General features: G+C 41.2%; 1 protein-coding gene across 1 annotated transcript in view; it reads right to left on the minus strand.

The window, feature by feature from the left end:
• PRSS12 (serine protease 12) overlaps positions 1-25233 on the minus strand; it is a 74820-nt gene extending 49587 nt beyond the window's left edge. The window contains exons 1-4 of the mRNA XM_035030333.1: positions 24669-25233; positions 10068-10206; positions 7590-7768; positions 2432-2582 (exon numbers count right to left, since the gene is read on the minus strand). Coding sequence (XP_034886224.1) covers positions 2432-2582; positions 7590-7768; positions 10068-10206; positions 24669-25170 — 971 coding nt within the window. The 5' untranslated portion in view covers positions 25171-25233. The remainder of the gene's footprint in view (positions 1-2431; positions 2583-7589; positions 7769-10067; positions 10207-24668) is intronic.
• Positions 25234-25583: the final 350 nt, after the last annotated feature.

The following is a 25583-nucleotide window of genomic DNA, read 5'->3' on the forward strand; positions in this document are numbered from 1 at the left end:
TCTAACTTTTCTCATCTCCAGAAGTGGGACTCAAATCCAGGTTGTTTTGCGTACAGGGCACATGATGATAATTTTATGCTGTGTTGAATCCATAACCAACACCTGGAAATTTGAGGGAAATTGGTATTGAAATTGATACCCCCTCAGAACATTTTGAAAATGTAATCTCAAAATTAATGTTTAATAACAATTTTCTCAACAAGAACTGGTTGGCCTTATTTCTAACCCACCCAAAGAAAATGATCATACCAGTAAACTTCACACCACTGATAATTATAAGCTCCAGAGACACAGGATTTGCCATGCCGGTCCTGTCCTACACATGAACTCTGAAATAGCAATTAGGTCCCAGAATCAGTTACAGGGGAAATGTAACTTGACAGTGAAGGATCAGGCCAATGCCCCCTCAACCCAGTGCTCAAGCTTGGCCTCAGCAATGGGAAGACCCCAAGACACATCACCTGTGATAAATCCTGGCCAAAATATCTGCTTTGATCTAATCAAGCTTCGGATCTAGACTCCAGTTTCAGGAATCACAAGAGCCAGAGGAGTAAATGAAATGACACCAGTAGGAAGAAATGAGACAAATCCAGGAGGAAAGGACATTCTCCAGAACAACCGTTCTGTCTCTTCCACAAGTCAGTGTCATGAATAACAAGAGGCTGTTCTAGATTCAAAGAGACTTCAGGTACACAACATCCAGATGCACTGTATGATCCTGGACTAAATTCTGCTTAAGACAATCCATCTGTCAAGAACATTGTGGGGGCCACTACAGGAAATTGAATGTGATGGGATATTAGAAAATGTTAAGAATGATTACCAATGGGGCACCTAGGTGGCTCAGTCAGTTAAGCATCTGATTTCAGCTCAGGTCATGATCTCAAGGTCGTGAGATCCAGCTCCAAGTAGGACTCCATGCTGGGTGTGAAGTCTGCTTAAGATTCTCTCTCTCTTGGGGTGCCTGGGTGGCTCAGATGGTTAAGCGTCTGCCTTCGGCTCAGGTCATGATCCCAGGGTCCTGGGATCGAGTCCCGCATCGGGCTCCCTGCTCGGCGGGAAGCCTGCTTCTCCCTCTGCTTCTCTCTCTCTGTCTCTCATGAATAAATAAATAAAATCTTAAAAAAAAAAAAAAAAAAGATTCTCTCTCTCTCCCTCTGCCCCTCCCCCACCGCTCACAAACACTCTCTCTCTCTAAAAAAAAAAAAAGAATGATTATCAATTATATTAGTTGTGATAATGTTAATTTGGCCATGTAGCACCATGTTCTTATTTTTAAGAGATACGTACTGAAGTATTTAGAGATAAAATGATAAATGTCAGTATTTTACTTTAAATTGCTTCAGTATAGAGTTTTGAAAAAGGGGGGGGGTCAGTTGCAAAAACAGTTGCAAAACAAATGAGTAAAAATGGTTTAAGGTTCAAAAATCATGCTCCAGTGTCAAGGATTATGCTTAACTGAAAAGAAAGTGATACATGAACAGAAAACCTTTGATCTAAAGAGGCCTCCCCATCACCACTTGCAAAGCTCTAAATGAAGAAATTTACAAATTTAAAGTAAAATATCAACTTTGAAAAGATCCCCTAATTTTATTTTATTTTGTTAAGATTTATTTACTTATTTTAGAGAGTGTGGGGGGACAGGGGGTGGGGCAGAGGGAGAGGGAATCTCAAGCAGACTCCACACTGAGCACAGAGCCCATTGAGGGGCTCCATCTCACGACCCTGAGATCATGACCTGAGCCAAATCAGGAGTTGGACGCTCAACTGACTGAGCCAGCCAGGCGCCCCAATCCCCTAATATAATTCTAGAGAAACTTTTAGGCTTGTTATACCAATATTCAGAATCACTAAACAAAGGGATTAAAAATCCAAAATCACAACATACTATTCCAGAATAATCACAACTCAAGCAACATGGAATGTTGATTATCATACTGCTGTTTTTATTACACACGCTTCATTTCCACATCCTACGTGGGGATTATTTCCTTTGCACATTAATAAACATCCTCTGTTCTAAGCACATACCTAAAAAATAAGAAAGCAAAGTCAAAAGTTGAGATCATACTTGGGGAGAGAAGCCGAACTTCAATTAAAGCCTAACAAGGAGTTTCAGCAGATGACTTCAGTAAGTCTCAGCTACTGACAGTACCGGTCATTACCTGGGGTAATGTAAATACGATTAATGAAAAGGAGTAAAAGGCTGAGATTCTCAGGCATATAAAATCAACCGAATTCAGACATAAACAGGTTAGACCTATAGGTACATATAAATTCTCTTCAGGGAGCCTACAGCCTAGTACAAAGATCGCAAGGTGACTTTTTCTATTTGTTTGAGGAAATGTACAATTTAAACACGCAGGCGCCTACCTCTGGGTATGGAAAGAATGGATTCCACAACTTAAACAAAATGAGAATAAAAACAAACCTCAGGCCCAGCTGCCTGCAGATCACTTCTGCATCCGCTTCATCCCACTGGTCATCACAGACAGTCCCCCACTGACCAGCATGGTAGATTTCCACTCGGCCTTCCCACGCACTTCTCCCACCCACGAGGCGTATGACAGGGAACGCCAGGCCTGTGCCATGTGAAATTAGAAACAAATTATACCTAAACATTTGCATTGACCGATGAGATTAGATATATTCTATTTATTTGCCATTCTCAGTAATTAAGTCATATTTATTAAGCCACTTCAGGGATTTGGACATACACACACATCTAATATGTATTATGGTATTCTTGACCAACTAAAATACTCCAAATTGGGGGTGCCTGGCTGGCTCAGTCAGTAGAGCAGGCAACTCTTGATCTCAGGGTTGTGAGTAGTTACAGCCTCACGCTGGGGGTAGAGTTTACTGAATAATAATAAAAAAAAAATTAATAAAAATTATTTTAAAAAATACTCCAAATTGAATTACACTCATACAAATAGCTCTTAAGAGGAAGTAGTCTAAATTCACTTTTCCTCCAACAACCTCAGAAACCAGAAAAGACACACTCAAAACTATAGTTTACTGGAAACACATTTAATTTTATGGCATTATGTGGTGACACTAATTTTTTTTATGTACAGTAACTTGAGCATTGCCAACATGTAATTCTTAAGAATGGCACTTATGTCTGTAACGTACTTGTCTTCAGTACAGAAATATTTTTGTATTTGTAGATACCAAGTTAACATCTAACTCATTATAACAAGGTAGTGAACATCATGGCCAGTACCTACAAAAAACAAGATGGAGAATTCATTTGGATATGAATTGGTTTGTATTCATTTTCTATGAACTACTGGGGCGCCTGGGTGGCTCAGTCGTTAAGCGTCTGCCTTCGGCTCAGATCATGGTCCCAGGGTCCTGGGATCGAGCCCCGCATCGGGCTCCCTGCTCAGTGGGAAGCCTGCTTCTCCCTCTCCCCCTCCCCCTGCTTGTGTTCCCTCTCTCTCGCTGTCTCTCTGTCAAATAAATAAATAAAATCTTAAAAAAAAAAAAAAAAAAAAAGAGAGTCTACGAACTACCAAAGGCTTCGCATAGCGAATTCCTTATTACGGTCCACAATGCTCTGATCTGATTCTTATCAGTGTCCTGAACATCCCTCTCTAGCCCTGGCCTCCTTCACCGGGCTATACCTACAACGCCCTCTTCCTTCTGTCCCTAAAACACTCAAGGTTCGTTCCCACCGTTCCCACCGTAGGGTTTGAATGCTTCCTGTTCCTTCTGCTTAAAAAAATGTTCCCACAGATCTTCCCCTGGCTGTGTCGCTCTCATCATTCAGTTCTCAACTCTGAATTGTCCTTTGTTTAGGAGGCCTGCCCTGGCCTCCTTAGCTAATGCAGCACCCAAAGGTACTTTCTACTACGTTGCCTTCTGAGTATTTACTTTGTCTAAAACGGTCATTGATTTATTGGTTTTCGCGTAGATTGTCTGCCTCCTAATAGCTGGAACTCGAGACAGAGGACGTGCCTTTCTCTTTCACCTGTTTATCTCAGGTACCCAGCATACAGAAGGCACGTAATAGGTATTTGTTGACTGACTGGAGTGATAAGTGATAGCTAAAGCCTAGAAAGAACATCCCAGGGGCGCCTGGGTGGCTCAGTCGTTAAGTGTCTGCCTTCGGCTCAGGTCATGATCCCAGGGTCCTGGGATCAAGCCCCGCATCGGGCTCCCTGCGCCCAGTGGGAAGCCTGCTTCTCCGTCTTTCACTCCCCCTGCCTGTGTTCCCTCTCTCGCTGTGTCTCTCCCTGTCAAATAAATAAATAAAATCTTAAAAAAAAAAAGAACATCCCACACAAGAAAAAACACTTAGCAATATTCATTCACTCGATTCTGTTTGACAGATACTAGGCACCTGCAGGGGCATTCAAAGGAGCACTAGACAGACCCTATCCTCAAGCGGTTTGCTACCTAGGACACGGTCAAAACGAGCACAGAGAAGAAATCATCAAGACCCTGCAGGGGTGCAGAAGCAAGGGAGCTTGCTTTCCATTGGGGGTAGTCTGGGAACCTCTTCTGAAGAAGCTGGTATCTGAAGAGGGCCAAGGTGGATGGATGGGATTGCAGAACTCAGAGATGGGGTAAGTGCAGTTCAGGCAAAATGAACAGTATGAGCAAATGTATAGAAGCACAAAGTTGAATGTGTTCGGGAAATAGTAAGACAGTGTAATTTTTCCGGAATAAAGGATGTAATATGGTACAAGTTTCAGAACAGGCTGGGCCCCTATTCAGAAATTTAACTGCAGCTTTTGCCAAATGCTAATTATTTATCCACATGAAATATGCTTCTAATTCCCCCACAGTGTAAGCAGCTGTCGGTAAATGGTATTGGGATATTCATATTTATATTCAAATATCACACTTGAATTTTGCAGCAGAGATTCAGATTAGTGAATATTTATATATACTCATATTCTGATCTTCATAATTTAGCTTATTTACATAAGTCCACTAGTACTTATAATTTGTAAAAAGAATAAAGATAGTTTTAATAAACGTAAGTGTTCTCAGTATTGTATATTAGCTTCTTATAATTAACTGATGGCTGAATGGTGCTAAGAAACCTAAATTTGCACGTTATTATGTTTATTTTTCCTTCAAAAAGCTTGGAAACTATAAAAAAAAAAAGATGGGAAAATGTATTAGTTTCTTAAGTTATTATATTCGCCTGCCTCTCCTCCCCCTACCACTGTGGTAAGCTTGGAGAAAACAGAAAAAAAAAACTTGAAGATTTTATTTATTTACTTGACACACAGAGAGAGAGAGCACAAGCAGGGGGAGCTGCAGAGGGAGAGGGAGAAGCAGACTCTCCACTGAGCAGGGAGCCTGACGTGCAGATCAACCCCAGGATCCTGGGATCATGACCCGAGCTGAGGCAGATGCTTAACTGACTGGGCCACCCAGGCGCTCCGAAAAACAAAATTTTTTAAGAGGAAATTTAAAATCACCTGTAACCCAGAACTGTATGGCATACTACCTTATATTTTTTAGTGTCATGTTTTATTTTAAAACATGTGGGCTTTTTCTGGCTATATAATTGTGAAAATATAGAAAAGCTCAAAGACAAAATTTCATCATCATCCCACATCCTCCCAACAAGCACACAAAAAATCATTTGAAAGAGAATTCAGTGAGGTAGTTGACTCACGGTTAACTTACGGATAAATAAAACTCCCAGACATGTTCATTTAAATTACTACTTCCTATATAAAAACTGCTACACAATCTCCTACTTTGTAAGTGTTGGAAAAGCAACAAGTACTAACAAGGTACTAAATGTAGTTTCCAAACTACAAAAATATATCAAAGGTCTATCACTGTGCCTTGAAGTAGACTCAATATTCGCTGATCTGAGCTATCTCCTTTCACATTCTAACTTCTCTCATCCTTCTCTCTCACTTCTATCTTATCTCGACCTCCCACATTTATATATATGCTTACAAATGACCTTAAATTTATCTTTGCAGGGCACCTGGGTGGCTCAGTTGGTTAAGCGTCTGCCTTCGGCTCAGGTCATGATCCCAGGGTCCTGGGATCGAGGCCCGCATCGGGCTCCCTGCTCTGCGGGAAGCCTGCTTCTCCCTCCCCCACTCCCCCTGCTTGTGTTCCTGCTCTCGCTGTCTCTGTCTCTGTCAAATAAATAAATAAAATCTTTAAAAAAAAAAAAAATTTATCTTTGCAATCGGGGTACAAACAGGTGGATAGATGATAGAGAGCAGAAGGAATTTTTTTTAAATAGATAGATATCCTGAAAGAAAAATAATTATTGTTTTCGAGATTTGATTTATTTCAGTACTTGAGAAATGTCAAACATTGTATCCATCAGGTGGAACATAGAGCACAAGCAACAGTCTACAAAAAGTAACGAGTTACTGAGCCCAATTCACATCATCCTTGAAGCAATAATGCATAAACATATACTGCCCAAAGTAGCATTATCCAAAAGTGGAGAACCAAAACAGGAGAGGAAAAATTTACAGAACATCAAGATTTGACATGTGCTTGGCCCACTCAAAAAAGAACTGTGGTTCTCAAAGCACATACCTGCACCCTATCTTTCCATTGGTCCTTCCAGCCAATTCACAGGAGTCACTCTAAGTTGAGTCTCTGTATGTTTTGTGGTGAGAGAGTTTCCATTCCTCCTCTGATACTTGCACTCCAACAGAAACCAATGCCCTGGGCTGGCTGCTAGCTCTTTAAGACCTAGGAAATCTGATCATGCTGCCATCTTCAAGGAGAATGCAAGAAGGGACGCTGTGACAGTGTGATAGTCTCAGGTTCTGGTCACACATTAAAATATGCCACGGTCCCCAGAAAACCCATCAGCCATCAGGAAAAGCAGGTGTTCCCTTCTCCACACATGTTCATACAAACGTCCGCATATATGTCTACTGAACCATGTTCATCATCTCATGGCTAGTATATAGTGCTGGGAAGGAGCCCTTTTTTTTTTTAAAGATTTTATTTATTAATTTGACAGAGAGGTAGAGAGAGAGCACAAGTAAGCAGAGCAGCAGGTAGAGGGAGAGGGAGAAGCAGGCTCTCTGCAGAGCAGGGAGCCCGATGCAGGACTCGATCCCAGGACCCTGGGATCATGACCTGAGCCGAAGGCAGACGCTTAAGGACTGAGCCACCCAGGCGCCCCTTGTGAAGGAGCTTTTATCCGAGGCAGTTATCCATATTGTGGAATGTGCTATTGACAACTCAAAGGAGAACACTGGTTCCACAATCATATTCTATCCTATAAAGTGAAAATATTTTGTCGTAGTTGCTGTGTTTTATATTTGGTTCCAAGATGATTTTCCATCTTGACTCTATCATGACCTTCCATTAGCAAAATATATGTTTCATGTACAATATACAATATTTCTGTAAGCAAATTAGATAAAATAGAAAACACGTTAAGAGTGAGATATCATTTGAAAGTTAAATGGAATTCAGAATGTTAGATGCACTCCTACTGAAGACGATTTGACTATATAATATGATGATTCAGACTTAATGTCTGTATTTAAACTCTTTGAGGAAATGATTTGATGAAGACAATTTTATCATCTGGAATCTTGTTGAAAAGGTAAAAGAGACGTTTTTACCCTGGGAAAAGCTACACATGACAGCAGCCGCCATCTTCCGAGGACACGCCTCACCCTGCCAGACGTCTTTTTCACAAAGCAGTATGTTTTCTTCATCTCCTCGGCAACGGACATGACTCCAATAAATGGGAACAAGGCCCAGTCCAGAAAGCGGGGTTTGTTTTGCGACTCCTTTTCGTCTGGAAACACAATGATCGAGGTTAGGTTTATCGAATATAGGTGAATTTTTTGTCAAAGTATTTAGACTTTTTAAAATGGAAGAAATCAATAAAGACAGATGTGGAAGGAAAAGAAAAATATAACGGGATGCATAAGTTTCAAGGAAATCCAAACATCAGATTAGAACTTGGGTTGGTTACCTACAGCAATCTTTTTTTTTTAATTTTATTTTTATTATTTATTTGACAGAGAGATACAGCGAGAGAGGGAACACAAGCAGGGGGAGTGGGAGAGGGAGAAGCAGGCTCCCCGCAGAGCAGGGAGCCCGATGTGGGACTCGATTCCAGGACCCTGGGATCATGACCTGAGCCTAAGGCAGTTGCTTAACCGACCGAGCCACCCAGGCGCCCCCTACGGCAATCTTTTTAATCAATCTTAAATAACTAATGGTATGCATGTGCCTTTCCTACCTATGGCTGATTTTAGGGGAAAAAAATATATATGGGCAAATACTACAGATTTAAAAAAGAAGCTGGTGGTTTTAAAAAGATTAAAGGCTTATCTGATTAACATGGTAATCTCTAGAATTGTCTCCATACAACAGCTTCCACCATCAACCAAACAGTAAACATTTGGGATATATCTAAAATATGAACATGTCTTAACAGCAATAATTCTGAGCTGCTCTGATCTAATTATATAATACTTTTTTTTTTTCATGGACTACTAAAAAATAAAAATAAATAAAAATGAGGGGTGCCTGGCTGGCTCAGTCAGAGGGTACGGGACTCTTGATCTCTGGGTCAGGACTTTGAGTCCCACGTTGGGTGTAGAGATTACTTTAAAAAAAAAAAAAAAAGGATCCACTAAGAGATGATATAAGTAATCAGATCGGTTTATCTGAAGTTTCTGTTTGCAGGATCATAGTTTATATTCTTTCATCAACCAAAAGACTAGCAGTTCACATCTCCACTATAGTGTTTTGGTTTTTTATGTCAGAGTCTCATAGGAAATCGTATTCTTCCCTGATTTTCAGGGGTAATAAACGCACATATAAGTGCGTATTTTAAGGAAGACACTGACACCAGTCTACAAATTTGTTACACATTAAGACCCTCAAAAGAAAAAGCATCAAGTCATCACTCTCTGTGTCCTATCCACCTGCCAGTGACTATCTGCCAGACAAAATATTCATTGATCAAATCAGTAATTAACAGTCCCAAACACCATAACACTTTATAAGCTGTATAGCCTTATTCCTTCTTTCATCCAGACTTACACCAACACTCACTTTTAAAAATTAGTTAATTCATAAGTACATTAAGCCTATTTGCTGCTCTAACAGCATCAAAAGCCTGAACAAAACTTAAGCCTTCAGAAGGGTTTGTCTTTATTAAATATTTATTGCCCACCTTCCTAACGAGAAGACAGGAGGAAGCAGACAAATTAAAGTTCTTACTGATCTGACTGCAGTTGACCAACCTTTTCGTTTCTATCATCCTATTAGGTATTACCACTCCCTGATTATTAATCCAAAATATTTGTAAACCGCAAAACTTTTTTCAGTCTTTTGGAACTGCCTGTTCATAACGAGGTAGTTTCCATGCTTTCTAAAGATCTCTAGTGAGAGAGGCCAAGGAAAACATCTGGCAAGTGCACTTGCAAAAAAATAAAACAAATAAATGAGACACAAAAACAGAACAATAAGAACAACCACAGAAGCAAAACCTTTTGTTCCGAAATGGAGCCGTCCGCTCCCGGTGAAGCCCCCTGGCACTTGGCTTAAAGGCGCTGGGCCTGGTGGCAAGTAGCGAGCACCGACTGTGTACAGAGAGCGCTCAGAGCTGCGGGGAAGCCGCGGGCCGCCCCCGCTAGCAGGGCCTCCCGAGCACGGAAGCGCCAGGCCTGGACACCACGCCTTTCCCATCTCGGCATGAGAGAGCGGGTGAACGTCGCCTCCTTCCCGCACAAAAAGGTGGAAGTTGTGGAGGGCTACAAGTAGCCACTGAGATGCAGATGACGCTACTGAGAAAGGACAATCCTCAGAATCCCGTTCCTGGCTTCCTAGGACTAAAGGATGATTTTTAAAGACAAAGACCAAAGGACGCTTTTAACATCGGACTACTCAGCATTTGCTTATTTCCTGGTCAGCATTCCTTCCTCGTGGGGTCCTTTCTTTATAACTCTTGTGAAAAGTGAGAATGAGGGAGGTGAGGCAGGGAAAGGAAGATGCGTGACATCTTTCCATTGCAGCGACGGGTGCCCGCCATTACTCTCCGGTATCAGCAGCCTGGTTTGGGCAAGGATGGGCGAACTCACCCCAGCTGCAGCTGGTGACAAATGACTGAGGCGTCCGAATCATCCCAGTGGCTGCCACACACTGTGCCCCAAGCTCCATTTGCATATATTTCCACGGTGCCTTCAAACTCGTGTTTGCCACCTCGAAGCCGCACTGACCCTGAAGTAGAAAAGAATCCCAAAACCCTTTAATAGAAAGAACCATTTGAACATACTGAGCCTGTCTTCACTTGACATGATTTTTCCACATAAGCAGTGAGAGATCCAGCCAGAACGATTTGGCCTCCATGTTGACAGCACGTGCTTCTTTGTTTAAATGAGGATTTCGCAGATTTGATTTGATTTGATTTGATTTGATTTGATTTGATTTTGGTCATTAACATCATGGTGTCCACACTAATTGTGCCTTCTTTTTTAGTTAAGCAAACAGCAAGTCCAATTATATTTTATTTTATCTTTTTAATTTTATTTTATTATGTTATGTTAATCACCATACATTACATCATTAGTTTTTGATGTAGTGTTCCATGATTTATTGTTTGCGTATAACACCCAGTGCTCCATGCAGAACGTGCCCTCTTTAATACCCATCACCAGGCTAACCCATCCTCCCACCCCCCTCCCCTCTAGAACCCTCAGTTTGTTTCTCAGAGTCCATAGTCTCTCATCGTTCGTCTCCCCCTCTGCTTCCCCCCCTCCATTTTTCCCTTCCTGCTATCTTCTTCTTTTTTTTTTTAAACATATAATGCATTATTTGTTTCAGAGGTACAGGTCTGTGATTCAACAGTCTTACACAATTCACAGCACTCACCATAGCACATACCCTCCCGGATGTCTATCACCCAGTCACCCCATCCCTCCCACCCCCCACCACTCCAGCAACCCTCAGTTTGTTTCCTGAGATTAAGAATTCCTCATATCAGTGAGATCATATGATACATGTCTTTCTCTGATTGACTTATTTCACTTAGCATAATACCCTCCAGTTCCATCCACGTTGTTGTAAATGGCAAGATTTCGGGGGTTTTTTGATGGCTGCGTAATATTCCATTGTATATATATACCACCTCTTCTTTATCCATTCATTCATCGATGGACATTTTGGCTCTTTCCATAGTTTGGCTATTGTGGACATTGCTGCTATAGACATTGGGGTGCACGTACCCCTTCAAATCACTACATTTGTATCTTTGGGGTATATACCCAGTAGTGCAATTGCTGGGTCATACGGTAGCTCTATTTTCAACTTTTTGAGGAACCTCCATACTGTTTTCCAGAGTGGCTGCACCAGCTTGCATTCCCACCAACAGTGTAGGAGGGTTCCCCGTTCTCCGCATCCTTGCCAACATCTGTTGTTTCCTAACTTGTTATGTGGAAAACCCAAAAGACTCCACCCCAAAACTGCTAGAACTCATACAGGAATTCAGTAAAGTGGCAGGATATAAAATCAATGCACAGAAATCAGTTACATTTCTATACACCAACAACAAGACAGAAGAAAGAGAAATTAAGGAGTCGATCCCATTTACAATTGCACCCAAAACCGTAAGATACCTAGGAATAAATCTAACCAAAGAGGCAAAGAATCTGTACTCAGAAAACTATAAAATACTCATGAAAGAAATTAAGGAAGACACAAAGAAATGGAAAAACCTTCCATGCTCATGGATTGGAAGAATAAATATTGTGAAAACGTCAATGCTACCTAGAGCAATCTATGCATTTAATGCAATCCCTATCAAAATATCATCCACTTTTTTCAAAGAGATGGAACAAATAATCCTAACATTTGTATGGAACCAGAAAAGACCCCAAATAGCCAGAGGAATGTTGAAAAAGAAAAGCAAAGCTGGCGGCATCACAATTCTGGACTTCAAGGTCTATTACAAAGCTGTAATCATCAATTATATTTTAAAAGGGGAAAAGTGCAAGAGTGTGACTCATGTCTGATATTACATCCAAATATTAGATGATATCATGCAAAATTCTTATCATGTATGTATCACCTTCCACTTCATCTGAGGTCAGAGATAAGAAGCACAGAAACAAAATTCAGTGCTCTACTTATAAATTAGCTGTTATTGACTGTGTTACACATTCCTTCCAGCTGATTTATTCACCACGAAAGAGGAAAATGTTTTTTCTCTTTTTAACCTCAAGCGGTAGTCATGAAATTCTAAAGATTATGTCTATAAATTCAAAAAGGTGTTGGTGTTGATGACATTGCCTAATGTCAGTCTTGGGAAAATTCCCACCAAGTAGAATTGTTTGGTTTAATTGAGTGCCCCTGCAAATTCGCTTCCCCTTACATATCATCCTCACTTAGCTGCTCCTGGGTCCATGATTTGAGTCCTTCTTTTCAGTCTTGAAAAGAGTCAAAATTAAAATGCAAGCACCCCCGAGGGAGAGGGGAATAACATCCCTTAAGTGCAGGCGGATTGAGGCCCTACATTTCCCTTCTTACTAGTACAGTTTGCAGAGCGTCTACTGGGAGGCCACAAGCAGGACACTGAAGCAGAGACAAAGCAAACTCGGACAGCTGAAGAATTTCACAAAACTCTGTTAAAAGTCACTTATGATGGCCTTCATTTCATAGGTAAAGAAGTTAAGAAAGTAAGTTCTACCAAAAAATTCCATCAGATTTTGCATATTTCAGTTATTTCAAAGTCTGGCTTTAAAATAATTTTCCAAAATATTAGATTCACAAATTACCCATTCATTTCACTTGCACTGGCCTAGGCATCTCTTATTTTCCAAGTCATCATCATTTAGAAATGTAACTATTTAAGAAACACATATTGTTTGTCTCAAGACAAACACAAAGTGTCATTTAATTCAAAGAAAAGAATAATAAATGGAGGCAAAACATTATACTGCCAAATCCTGATTATTTAGGAGAGAGCATGGGCATGGATCATTCACATAGCAGGTAAATCTCAAAGTCATTCATACTCTCCAAACCTCTTTAATTCAGACTAAGCAAGAGGAAGCCCTGTTTAGCTCAATGAAAATCGTGAACTGCAAAACTTTTAAAAAAGATTTTATTTATCTATTTTACAGAGAGAGAGAGAGCACACAAGCAGGGGGAGCAGTAGAGGGAGAGAGAGAAACAGGCTCTCCACTGAGCAGGGACCCTGACACAGGGCTCAATCCCAGGACCCTGGGATCATGATCTGAGCCAAAGGCAGACGCCCAACCGACTAAGCCACCCAGGCACCCCTGCAAAAACATTTTTAAAGAAACAGGTCTGAAGAGTTTAACTGAACTTCAATGATTTTTTAACCACAAAATCTCTTCTATAGAAACCTACATAATATCATGAATATCACAAATGCCAGCATTTTATTTCAACTCAAAAAATTAATTTGTTCACCTCAAACAAACATTACTTGAAATGATATTTAAATTAATCTAGGGGTGCCTGGGTAGTTCAGTCATTGGGTGTCTGCCTTTGGCTCTGGTCGTGATCCCAGAGTCCTGGAATCGAGCCCCACATCAGGCTCCCTGCTCTGCGGGGAGCCTGCTTCTCCCTCTCCCACTCTCCCTGCTTGTGTTCCCTCTCTCGCTGTCTCTCTCTCTCTGTCAAATAAATAAATAAAATCTTTAAAAAAAATAAATTAATCTATTATCTCTTTATTAATCCCCCTTCTCCAAATTACTCATGTCAAAGGGTTGGAAGAAAGTTCTAGTAATGAAACAAACTAGAACACTACTTATGTATGTTAAAAAATCATAATAAAATGCAAAATACTGCCTAGATCACCAAAAAGCTATCAAGAAGAAATGATGCTTGCATAAAATCTAAATGATTAAGGCATTTGGAGATAAGACATAGAAAACTCTGCATAAAGTATAATTACTACGCTTGCATCATGATAATGGCAATGACAGAGCTGGAAATAGCTTCCAGGTGAATTATCAACTCCACCATCATTTCTCAGATTCTCCAAACATGCTCTGAAAGCTTGGATTCATTTAGCTGCTTCTGCTATCAGGCAAGAAATGTGGAGTGCTCATCCAATTTTCCCTTAACAAATGAATACAAATATTTACAATTCTGGAAAGTCAATTTGCATGTCAATGACTAATGAATTCTCTGTCAGAATCCATTCCATCACCAACATCCCCAACTCACACATCTTCCTAGTAGTGCTCCACTCTCCACCCCCACCTAGTTTATGACCTTTTCATAAGGTCATAAAAATTTCTAACATATTCTGAGAAATTATCTACTTTGGACTCAGAGTGAGTAGTTCTTAATGGGAGATAATTCTAGGAAGTGCATAATTCTTCAAATAATTATTTGAAAGAGCACTTTAAAAAATATCAGAATAACATGCTCCAAAATAGTAAAAGTTTGAACACACAATTTACACTACATTTAAGATACGTAGCAGTTATTATTTGTTTTTGGTTTTACTTTGCTCTTGCTTCATTTATTTTCTTAGAATGGTCAAGATGGTCAAAATCTTAAAAACTGTAACTCATTTCCCTCAACTTATGGATGAGGAAGATTTGGACCAAATCAACTGCCATGACCACCTATTTCCTAGTTTCCCACCCTTCCCACTGTTCCTCTGTCTCTAAGTTATCTCCTATATTCCTGTCCTTGCTATGGTCCCATCTCTGAACCCGAGCAAAGACCCTGCAATGTCTTTGCATTTTATGTCTTTTTTGTGTGTATGCATTTATGTTCTTTGCATGATGCACTTTATGCATTATGTCACATGGCTTTCACCATTCTATGTGAAATATTCTATTTGAAATATTGCAACTAATCTACCATTTTATGGAACTAAATAGCCAGGCAGAAGGGTAAGACAGCCTGAAGAGGTTTTACACCCTGCAAACAGGAGAGAAGGGACTATTCTGTGATCTACATTTGAGTCTGACCCTCCAGTGGAGGAGTCCCATGGGCTGTACAAATTTGTAGGAGCACTATACATTTGCACAAATTTATAGGTGCACAATTACAAAGTGAAGGGAGGGAAATACCCTTAACTCAATTAAAAAAGAATAGGATGAAACAATGAAGCACTCCACAAAAGGTCAAAGCCTGGTAAATTCATTTATATTGCTAAAGTAATAGTAAAACTCTTTTATTATCAAAAATTGATCCCCCGGGGCGCCTGGGTGCCTCAGTCGTTAAGCGGCTGCCTTCAGCTCGGGTCATGGTCCCAGGGTCCTGGGATTGAGCCCCGCATCGGGCTCCCTGCTCAGCGGGAAGCCTGCTTCTCCCTCTCCCACTCCCCCTGCTTATGTTCCCTCTCTCTCGCTGTGTCTCTCTCTGTCAAATAAATAAATAAAATCTTTAAAAAAAAAAAAATTGATCCCTCTTCCTTCCCTCACACTCTCCTACTCCAGCCACGCACTTTGCAATGATCCTCACAGTCTCAGCTAATGTCTCTGGACTACATGGGCTGCACTGTCTTAAAGTCTCTCAGGTGCCAATTTGATGGAAACTATTCTATTCCAAATGTTTCTATTTGTAAAATGTGTAAATAATTATAATTTAAAATTTGAAGTCTCAAATAGAGGCTTTAGGTCAACTAAAACAGGCATTTAATTATAAAACAAAACTTTCCAGAAGAAAGTCTGGAACTGTAAAGCTGTCATGGAGAGGACTCTCCAGGGTTCTTGAAATAGATTGTCACCCCCCACCCCGACCACCAAAAAAAGTCAACTGCCTATTGGTATTACAATTACCTAAAGGCAAAAATGTGTCAATGTGCAACAATGCTCAGAATTCTACTATCTTAATTCCCCGCCAAAACTGTTGAACTTGTCATTTTAGTTTACTATTATTTTTCTTCTCCGTAGTCATACCTCTAGTTTTATAAAAGAAAGGGAACGTAAAAGATGCATGTTACTCAAATTTGTTTTATGGGCAATTTTGCTAAAAAACAGGAATTCCCCGGGCGCCTGGTTGGCTCCATCAGCACAGCATGTGACTCTTGATCTCAGCGTCATGAGTTTGAACCCCATGTGTGGCAGAAGGGTTACTTAAAATTAAAAAAAATAAAAATAAAAAAACCCAAGAATTCCCCAAATGGAAAGACATTAAAAAAGGATTCTCTTTAACCATTTTATCAGTCTCAGTGGAGACAAGGAAATCTTCCAGAAAACAGCTAGCTAGATTAAAATTCCCTAAATAAGTCTCATTGGTTTGTCAGTTTGTAAGGCTATTATGATGTGATGAATTCTATTCCTCCCCCACCAAAATGTTGGAAGTGCTAACCCCCACTACCTATGCATGTGACCTTATTTAGAAACAAGGTCTTTGCAGATGACCAAGTTAACATGAAGTCATTAGGGTGGGCTCTAATCCAGGATGACTATGTTCTTATAAAAAGGAGAAATTTAGACACAGAGGCCCACACAGAGGAAGAACACCATCTGAAGATTGGGGTTACTTCCCACAGCCATGGAACTACCAGAAGCTAAGAGATCCCATGAACAGATCCTTCCCTGATATCTTCAGAGGAAGGGCTGCCCTGCTGACACCTTGACCTTGGACTTTCAGCCTCCAGAATCGTGAACCTGTATGTTTCTGTTGTTTAAGCCACTCAGTTGCGGTACTCGTTCCAGCAGCCCTAGCAAACTAATAGAGCCATGATAGTGTTACCCGTCCTTGGACAGCTAGCGAAACCATCCTTTTCATACTCCATTCTTCAAGGAGACTAAAAGAAATACTAGGAAGGGAATCAGGTGAGTCAGCTGTCTTTAGTCTGTGAATCCAGCTCATTCCAAAATAAACCAAATGAAAAGGTATGCCTATTTCATTAATTAACATGTATTTATAGAACAGCAGTCACTTGTTTGAAAGAAAAACAAGCAAAAAGGAAGAAGTAGTGTTTTCTGAATAGAATTAAAAATATATTTTTTAAATCTTTTAAAATCACAATTTGATAAATGAGTAAAATAAAATTACTGTTATCATACAATCCTTTCTCATCTATTACTGATCTTCACAGAAGCACAAAATAATTAATTTTAGTCATTGCTATTGTTTTGGTGGAACCAGAAAGAATGAATGCTGGTGACATCAAGCTATCGTTCCGATCTCGGACAAAAAGTATACTTAAAGCTGAAAGGGATAGAGGAATTTCAATGTATGAACTATTCCAAAGAAAAAAGCCCATTACATATTGGACAATTTAGTACACATATTTCACAAATGAATTAAACATAATCCTATGTCTTATATTAAATGCAACACTGGGAAAATACACTAAATGATCATGTCCTATTTTAATTATAAAATACAGAAAAAATTCACATTGCCTGAAAACAACTGAATTGGGAGGTTGTTAGTTGAATTTTTCAAGTACAGTACAGGAGGCTAGTTTAATTTTGATGTTTTTCTATGATTATATTTACCCATAACCAAAACTGGCTTTAGCATTGTGAAACAGATTTTATTCAAATCATGCCACGTCAAAATGAAATCAAATCATCTTTTAACATATGAAACATTCCCTCGGATTGAGTTCCAACTGAACTATATCTGCCTCCATTAGTTCACATCCATAATTCATATTAGTTGTTCATTTATTATTCATGTAGATACCTTCAGTGCTGAGAAAAAAAAAATCTCAACTGGTCAAAATGAGAGAGTATCTAAACAATGAGAGAGTATCTTTTTTTTTTTAAGATTTTATTTATTTATTTGACAGAATGAGAGAGCACAAGAAGGGGGAGCAGGAGAAGGAGAGGGAGAAGCAGGCTCCCCGCTGAGCAAGGAACAAGATGGGGGGCTTGATCCCAGAGTCCTGGGATCATGACCTGAGCTGAACACTTAACCATCTGAGCCACCCAGGCGCCCTGAGAGAGTATACTTAAAAGCAATTCTACCCATTTACATTGAGATTATTGGAAATTTATAAATTTTATCAAACGTTATACAGTATTAAACGTTAAAACGTTATACAGTATTATGCAAAAGAAGACTCTCTCCATGGTGTAATGATGGAATACTAACAACACATGCATATAACCCTAGCAGAAAACTTCACCAATTGTGTGTCTCTGAACTATTCACACATAAGCAAATGGTATGGGTATTAACATTTCATTGTTCAGCTCTGAGTGATGAAATTAAACTACTCCTGATAGTAATCCTCTTATCTGTCTCCTAGAGTAGGGATCACAGGAAAGGTAATGAAAATGCTTAGTATTCTTCTGACATCTCAATCAGAGAGTGGGTGTCCTCAACCAGAGGACACAGGTGATTTCTTATTCATCTTTGTAATTGCTGCTCCTAGTGTGAACTCAGAAAATGTTTAATGAAATCTATCCTTGCCTTGTTCTAAGAACCAGCATTTTCCACCCTTTGTGTCCCCCTGGTGATCCTAATAAAAAGTATTGAGGTTGTGTCTTGTAGTGGGGGAAAACTCTCATTATTTTAGTGCTTTGCATACAATAAAATTTTTACTAATATTGTTGGACTGACTTGCAGGACGAAAGGGGAGTGGAGAGGGGGGAGACTGCCCTGGAAAAGTAAGATGCGCAAGAGGCAAAAAAAACCATTTCCTGAACAGGGTGCCAACCACATGGAAGGCAATCTCAATCAATTGTCCGCATAGTGCACAACTTAATGCCTGTTTAAGATGCAGACTAAAGGAAGAGATTTCAGAGGACTACCTGCTTTATGAGTTAATTCAGGGATGGGGGAAGCTTCAAAATTAGAATTAAAGTGTTTACCTCACAACTGAGCTAACTTCCATATTCTTAACAATTATGAAATTATTTACTTCAGACATAAATTTGCCAGACCTGCAAATAGCATCTTAAAACAAGAAAACATGCTTTTTCAATCAAATCAGGGGTTAAATGTGATTCATCTAGATTCAGCCGAAAAGTAAATGTAGCATTTCACAGAACAATTTTTTAAAATTACTTACTACGATTTTTTTAAAGATTTTTTAATTTTTATTTATTTGACAGAGAGAGCACAACTAGGCAGAGGGCGAGGGAGAGGCAGGCTCTTGCTGAGCAGGGAGCCCGATGCGGGGCTCAATCCCAGTACCCTGGGAATATGACCTGAGCCGAAGGCAGCGGCTCAACCAACTGAGCCACCCAGGCGCCCCTACTTGCCACCATTTTTCATCGCATTAAATTTCCCAAATGCAAGGACAAACTCCAACCATATCTCTTAGCAGACCCTGTTGGTTCTCCTCAACAACAACCTCACTTCCTCCTGCAGGAGAGCCCATAGTTGTTCCGAGATTAATCCTGATTAAACTACCCAATTGTGTTAATCGAATTTTCCTTTCCAGAGAGTGCCAGAGGAACATGTGATCCAGTCTTGGCCAATGAAATGCAGGAGCAAGTGTCGGGGGGGGGGTGAAATTCTCGAAGGTTTCCTTGCTTTCTATGTGACCTACATGAGGAGGGGCCCTTTCTTTCTTCTGCAGGCTATCCTGTCTCAGTGGGAAGCCCGGAATAAGCCACACTTAGAGAACAGAGGAGCCAAAAGAATAGCCGAGAAACATTTGTACCATGTTGGAGCCCAACTTCTTGTAATATGAACAACAAATCTCCTTATTGCTTCAGTTGTTTTGAATTGGGTTTTCTAGTCTTTGCCATCAAAACCACCTTAACTGATCCAAGCCACACTCATACCCAAGTATGTAATTACAATTTTTTTCCTCTTCCAAAGGCATCTTTATTTTCACAATCATAATGTATATAAATTTGGTATCTATCTTTTCCCTTTAACATTATCATAAGCATTTTTCCATTTTTTATATATAATCTTTATAATTATCACTTTAATAGCTCCGTAGTATCCATCAAATGAACGGAACCTCTGCGTAGTATCTTATTGCTGTATATTTAGGTTTGCCTCCACAATTACGAACCAAATCATTTTTTTTTCTTTTTAAAGATTTTATTTATTTATTTGAGAAAGAGAAAGCAGGAGCAGGGGGAGGGCTAGAGGTGGGGGGAGAAGCAGACTCCCTGCTGAGCAAGGAGCAGGACTAGGGCTCAGAGTGGGGCTCCAACCCAGGACTTTGAGATCATGACCTGAGTTGAAGGCAGACACTTAACCCAGTGAGCCACCCAGGCACCTATGAACCAAATCACTTTTACAAAGATTACCTTAACACACACACACACCCCCAAAGACAATGGCCACATATCTATTTACACTCACAGATAATCACTCACAAAAGGCAATAGAATCTAGGGGCACCTGGGTGGCTCAGTCAGTTAAACACTGGACTCTTGCTTGACTTTGGCTCAGGTCATGATGTTAGGGTCATGAGATTGAGCCCTGTATCTGGCTCCCAGTTCACATGCTTGAGATTCTCTCTCCTCTTTCCCTCTGCACCTCCCACTCATCCTCTCTCTCTCTCTCTCTCAAATAAATAAATAAAACATTTTTAAAAAGGCAACAGTAACTAGATATCTTATTTTCATCTTAAAAACACGTCCTCAAACTAGTAAAGAGTCAGACAATGCCTCAAATCAAAGTATTTTACATCTGCCTTATCCTGAAGAGCAGATTGAGCTCAAAATTTAAAATCCAGCCAGGAAATATATCAAATCTGGTATTGCTAATGTTTCTGAGAACCTGCTACACAGAATCAAGAATGCAGCATTTTTTTTTAAAGGGACAGTTTTCAGCCAACTTTTTAATTAACATTCACTTCAAACACCAGATGGACTTCAAAGAGTACAGCCTGTAAACAATTGTCCCACAAGTCTGCTATCTCTGTTTGAATCAGGAGATTGCAGAGGGTACATGCATATGAACAGCTTACCATGATGACATGACAAAAAGTCAGGTCTAGGAATCATTCCTTCTGGTGACATCTCCATCATTAGAGCATTATCATCTCTTATTGTACCTGTTTTACCCATCAGTCATCAGTCACCGATGGCTGAGTTCCGCTCGGCTGCTTGTAATGGAGAGTAGTTAGCACAGCGTCAAGTTGTCCCACCTGCCATGCCAACCAGTGACTGGAAAGTGATTTTCCCTTCCTAGCCGGGAAGCTCTAAATTACTGCAGGGTATGCGGGGGGTAGGGGGGAAGAATCATTTGCGTGTTAATTCTTTCTGTAGAAACATAAAAAATAACCTAGCTCACGTGCAGTTAATAATCATACTCTGGTGAACTAGGTTATTATTATCCCACACCAGTCAAATGAAAAACAGTGGTGCCATTTCCTAGAATGACACAAAAAGTTAACCATAGATTGGCATGCCTTCTTCTTGATCCTACACCTAGCAGAATTAAGTCACAGATGGTGGACTCAGTCTACCTAATCACCCACCATTATACATTCTAGATGGGTTCTGATGCCCTCCCATGGTTTTCCCAAGTGTGACAAAGGGTCTTCAGCATCCAAATCACCTTGACTGCTCGTCAGAAATGCACATTCCTGAGATAGATCTAATGATTACTTAATCAGGGCTTCTGAAGGCTAGAGCCTAGGCATCTGCATTTTAAGAAGTTCCTAGGTGCTCATTATGAGAACAAACTCCCTGGGCTGATTTAGGGTTAATTCCAACCCTCCAAATGACTATTACTAATTCACGGTTTCATACAATTAGAGCCCAGGCATCTTTCTCACTCTCAGACATTGAGCCACTGGAGTGTCCACACCTTGCCTTCGCTTATCTGAGATCCCCTCAGCGCCCCTTCAACTAGGCTTAGACCTTAAAGACACCAACTTCCTCATTTCTCTCATTGTAACTAGATACGTGACTCTGGCCGCCAGTTTATTTCTTAAAGGAGGGATCTCACTACTATAAATTTTCTTTCCTTTTGTCTAGTTGTTTTTTGTAAAGAAAAAAAAAAACTAGATATTTCTAAATCCTAAGACACAGGAGATCATGTGCATTGGACCAAATATAATTCCTTTCCTCTTTTAAGACTAGTCCTTAAGCTACAAAAATAGGATCATCAGAGAGCACATATATTTCTCCATGTTTATATAATTAAAGAACTAGAGCAAAATGAGTTGTGACATGAAAATGTACACTACCTTTTTTTTATTCTTATGTTAATCCCCATACATTACATCATTAGTTTTAGATGAAGTGTTCCATGATTCATTGTTTGTGCATAACACCCAGTGCTCCATGCAGAATGTGCCCTCCTCAATACCCACCACCAGGCTAACCCTCCTCCCACCCCCCTCCCCTCTAGAACCCTGTTTGTTTTTCAGAGTCCATGGTCTCTCATGGTTCGTCTACCCCTCCGATTTCCCCCGCTTCATTCTTCCCCTCCCGCTACCTTCTTCTTCTTTTTTTTTTTTCTTAACATATATTGCATTATTTGTTTCAGAGGTACAGATCTGAGATTCAACAGTCTTGCACAATTCACCTTTTAATGTTGTTATGAGAATTAAATGAGAAAACTAATATATAAAATGCTTAGCTCAGCATCCAACACAGAGTGAATGTTCAGTGAATCCTAGGTATTATCAGGCTAGGTTATTTTGGTACATGCTCAGAGCTGGAAAAGTTCTTTGAATTAATCTACTCAAAAACTGCTTTTCTGCAGATAAGGAAACCAAAGCTCTGGGAGTTCAGAGTCTTACCCAACACTACATAGCTACTGCCAGAGCCAAAACGGACACCAGTATTTTCTAAAGCATAATTCCATATTCTTTTCACTACTCCATGATAGCTTTGTTTACCCTCCTCAGTGAAATGTAGGACCAAGGCCAGAAAGCCGTAAGTATGTTCAGAACATGCCAGTCATTTCAAAGGAATGGATCATGCCTAATCAGAACGTGAGTAAATGAAAGGATGGGAAGTTCTGGTTATCAAGACTGGGTCTGGGGAAGTAATTAATGATTACATAGCCAGCCAATTGTTTTCCTGTTCTGGGGGTGGGGGGGACATTTATCTCCCATCTTGGGTGGTTTCTTTTGTTTCTCTTGTGTTCAATCACTTTGCCCCAGGAAATACTGCACACACAACGATTATGCAGTGTTTGGGATTCTGTCTGGTGAGAATTAGCTATGAACATAAAAACATCACAAAGAGTCTGTGCTGCTGTTAGATTTAAATTTCTCTTCAACACAAGGGGGAAAACAAAGAACAACCGACTCTCTTCATTTGCAATATGAAGTTAAAGGAGTTATGTGTCAGAAAGAGAGCAATTTATCACTATAGTGTTTTAACTTTGAATTCCATTTTTTTCAGTATATTTACATATACATATCTAAATATACATTTAAAAATAAGAAATTTATTACAGTAACAGGAAAGTGAAAAAAAATGCCAATGTTTGCTGAACATGATATTTTACAACAGATAATCTCTTACAGTAAATAATGAGACACTGCTAGAGCTCTTTGCCTGATATCACCTCAATTTTTTTTATAGCCACATTGGCATTCTGTCCATGAAACACGAGTATAGCAATGACTTCATTCTCCAGGATGAAGAATAATTGATCTTAACCTTCCTATCACTTTCCTTTAACTCAAAGCTAATGCAATTCAGATAAATAAAAATGTCTGTAGGAAAAAAATGGCACTATGAAAGCCAACCTCCAAATTACCTCCAAAAGGTATAAAGTACAACATATTTCAGAATCCCAATTCATGAAACCCCTGCCCCATAGCTTAGATGGAGAGCTGCCAACAAGATGTTTGAAGGAAAATTCAAACTTTGAAGGACAAAAAGTTTTTCTTCCCAGCTATTAAAGAAGGGGTGTGTGTGGGGGGGGGAAAGCCCTAATGTTAAACAAAACCCCAACGACTCAAAGTGAAGCACTGTTCAAAGGCAGATCATTTACTTACATTAAACCTACTAATATGTTTTCATTGTACCATAAAACCAAAACATCTTACCAACTTTATCTCTTGATGTCACCAACTAATCCCAATTGCCCACAAAGAACACATACAGCTAAAAAATGGCATCCTTGAAAACTGCATTTGACTATATCAAGTTGCTTTTTCCCTAAGATAGTTACTATCTCTTTTTCCTTTCTTTTCTCTTCACTCACTGATAATATTTACCAAATTGTGCCCCAGAAAGTGAACATCATTTTGACAAGTTGTATTCTGACCAGGAAATTTTGTCATATTTTTTCAAACATAGGTCAGTGGTGAGAGTGAAGGCAAAAAATGTATCACATTCTTCCAAATAGGGATCTATGGGGAGGAGGTAAGGTTATTATTGGTTGTCATATTAGATTTAACATTCTCTTTCCATAACGTAATTAGAAACTTTATCTCCTCCTTTACTTTGCCTCTTTCGTGTAAAGATGGTAACACCCTCAAGGCAAACTGACCCAAAGAACACGTATCCACCCAACGCACACACATCCACCCGACGAGCATGCGTGTACACACACACACACACACACACACAGCAGTGGCCAGAGGCCATATCCACGAACCCAGGGCGCAGCACCTTGCACAAAAACTATCCTCACAACTTTCCCACACAAAGCACGCCTCGCTAATTTAAAGTCACCGTACCAATGTACTTTGCTGGTAACTCGGCGGCAGCCAACCATCACACCCCGCAATGCAAACCCAAAACCCCACACTAGCAGCCCCTTTCTTCAAGGCACATCTAAAGCCCTGGGCGAGCCAGGCTGGCTCCCCGCCAGTCCCGAGCTGCCGCCGCTGCCCCGGGACCACTCACCGTGTCTGCAGTCGCAGTAGCCCCAGTCCACCTTGCCGTGGGCGTGCCCATAGAAGCACCAGGGTCGGCCCGCGCCGTCGGGGCTCCGACAGAAGTTGTGGCGCTGCCCTCGCAGCTGAGCCCAGCTCGCCGGGGGCGACCGCTCGAGGAAGGGTGGCACCTCTGCCCAGCGCAGACAAGGGGCGCCGAAGTCCGTCACGTTGACCCAGGGCTCGCCGGCGGGGCAGTCCCGGTGGTGCGGCCCCGGCGTGCGCCCGGCGTGGAGGGCGTGCAGGCGCTGGGCATGCAGCGCCTGCGGGGGACGCGGGACGCGCGGGAGAGGGGGCGGCGGAGGCGCCCTCTGTTGCCGCTGCTGGGTGGGAAGGTAATAAGGGTGCCGGGGCCCTCGAAGGAGCGAATGGCGATAGCGGTGGTGGAGGGGATGACTGACGACTAGATCAAAGCCGATCACTTCGGGGAGCGCCCCTAAAACCAGAGCCACCACGAAGCGGGCGAGCGTCATGGTGCCAGAGCGGCAGGGTTTGGTCCATGCTCTCTGGCTCCTCCGGTTCTGAAGAGGAGGAGAGGAGAGGGCGGGGGCGGGGCTGCAGCGTCCCTCGAATCCCCCACTCGAGTCCCCTCCCGCGCCCCCGCGCGCGGATCGCCCTCCCCTCCCCATCTCGCCTCCCGCCGCGGGTCGCGCGCTGCGCCTCCGCTCCTGCCCCTCGGAAGCGGTCGCCGGCGGTGAAATCTTGAGCTCTGCCGAGCCCCGGATGGTGGAGAGGACTCGCAAAGAGAAGGCGCGGACTCGGCGGGGAGTGGTGGGGACTGAGCCCCAGGTAGCCAGCGGTGGCACGAGCCCGGGAACTCTGCCCCCTGGCTGCGGGCGCGGGGCGCGCAGTCTCGTCCCGGAGCGGGACCTCGGCGGGACCTACT

This window comes from Mirounga leonina, unplaced genomic scaffold (genome assembly GCF_011800145.1).
Source record: "Mirounga leonina isolate KUSES-001 unplaced genomic scaffold, KU_Mleo_1.0 Mir_357, whole genome shotgun sequence".
NCBI lineage: Eukaryota > Metazoa > Chordata > Mammalia > Carnivora > Phocidae > Mirounga > Mirounga leonina.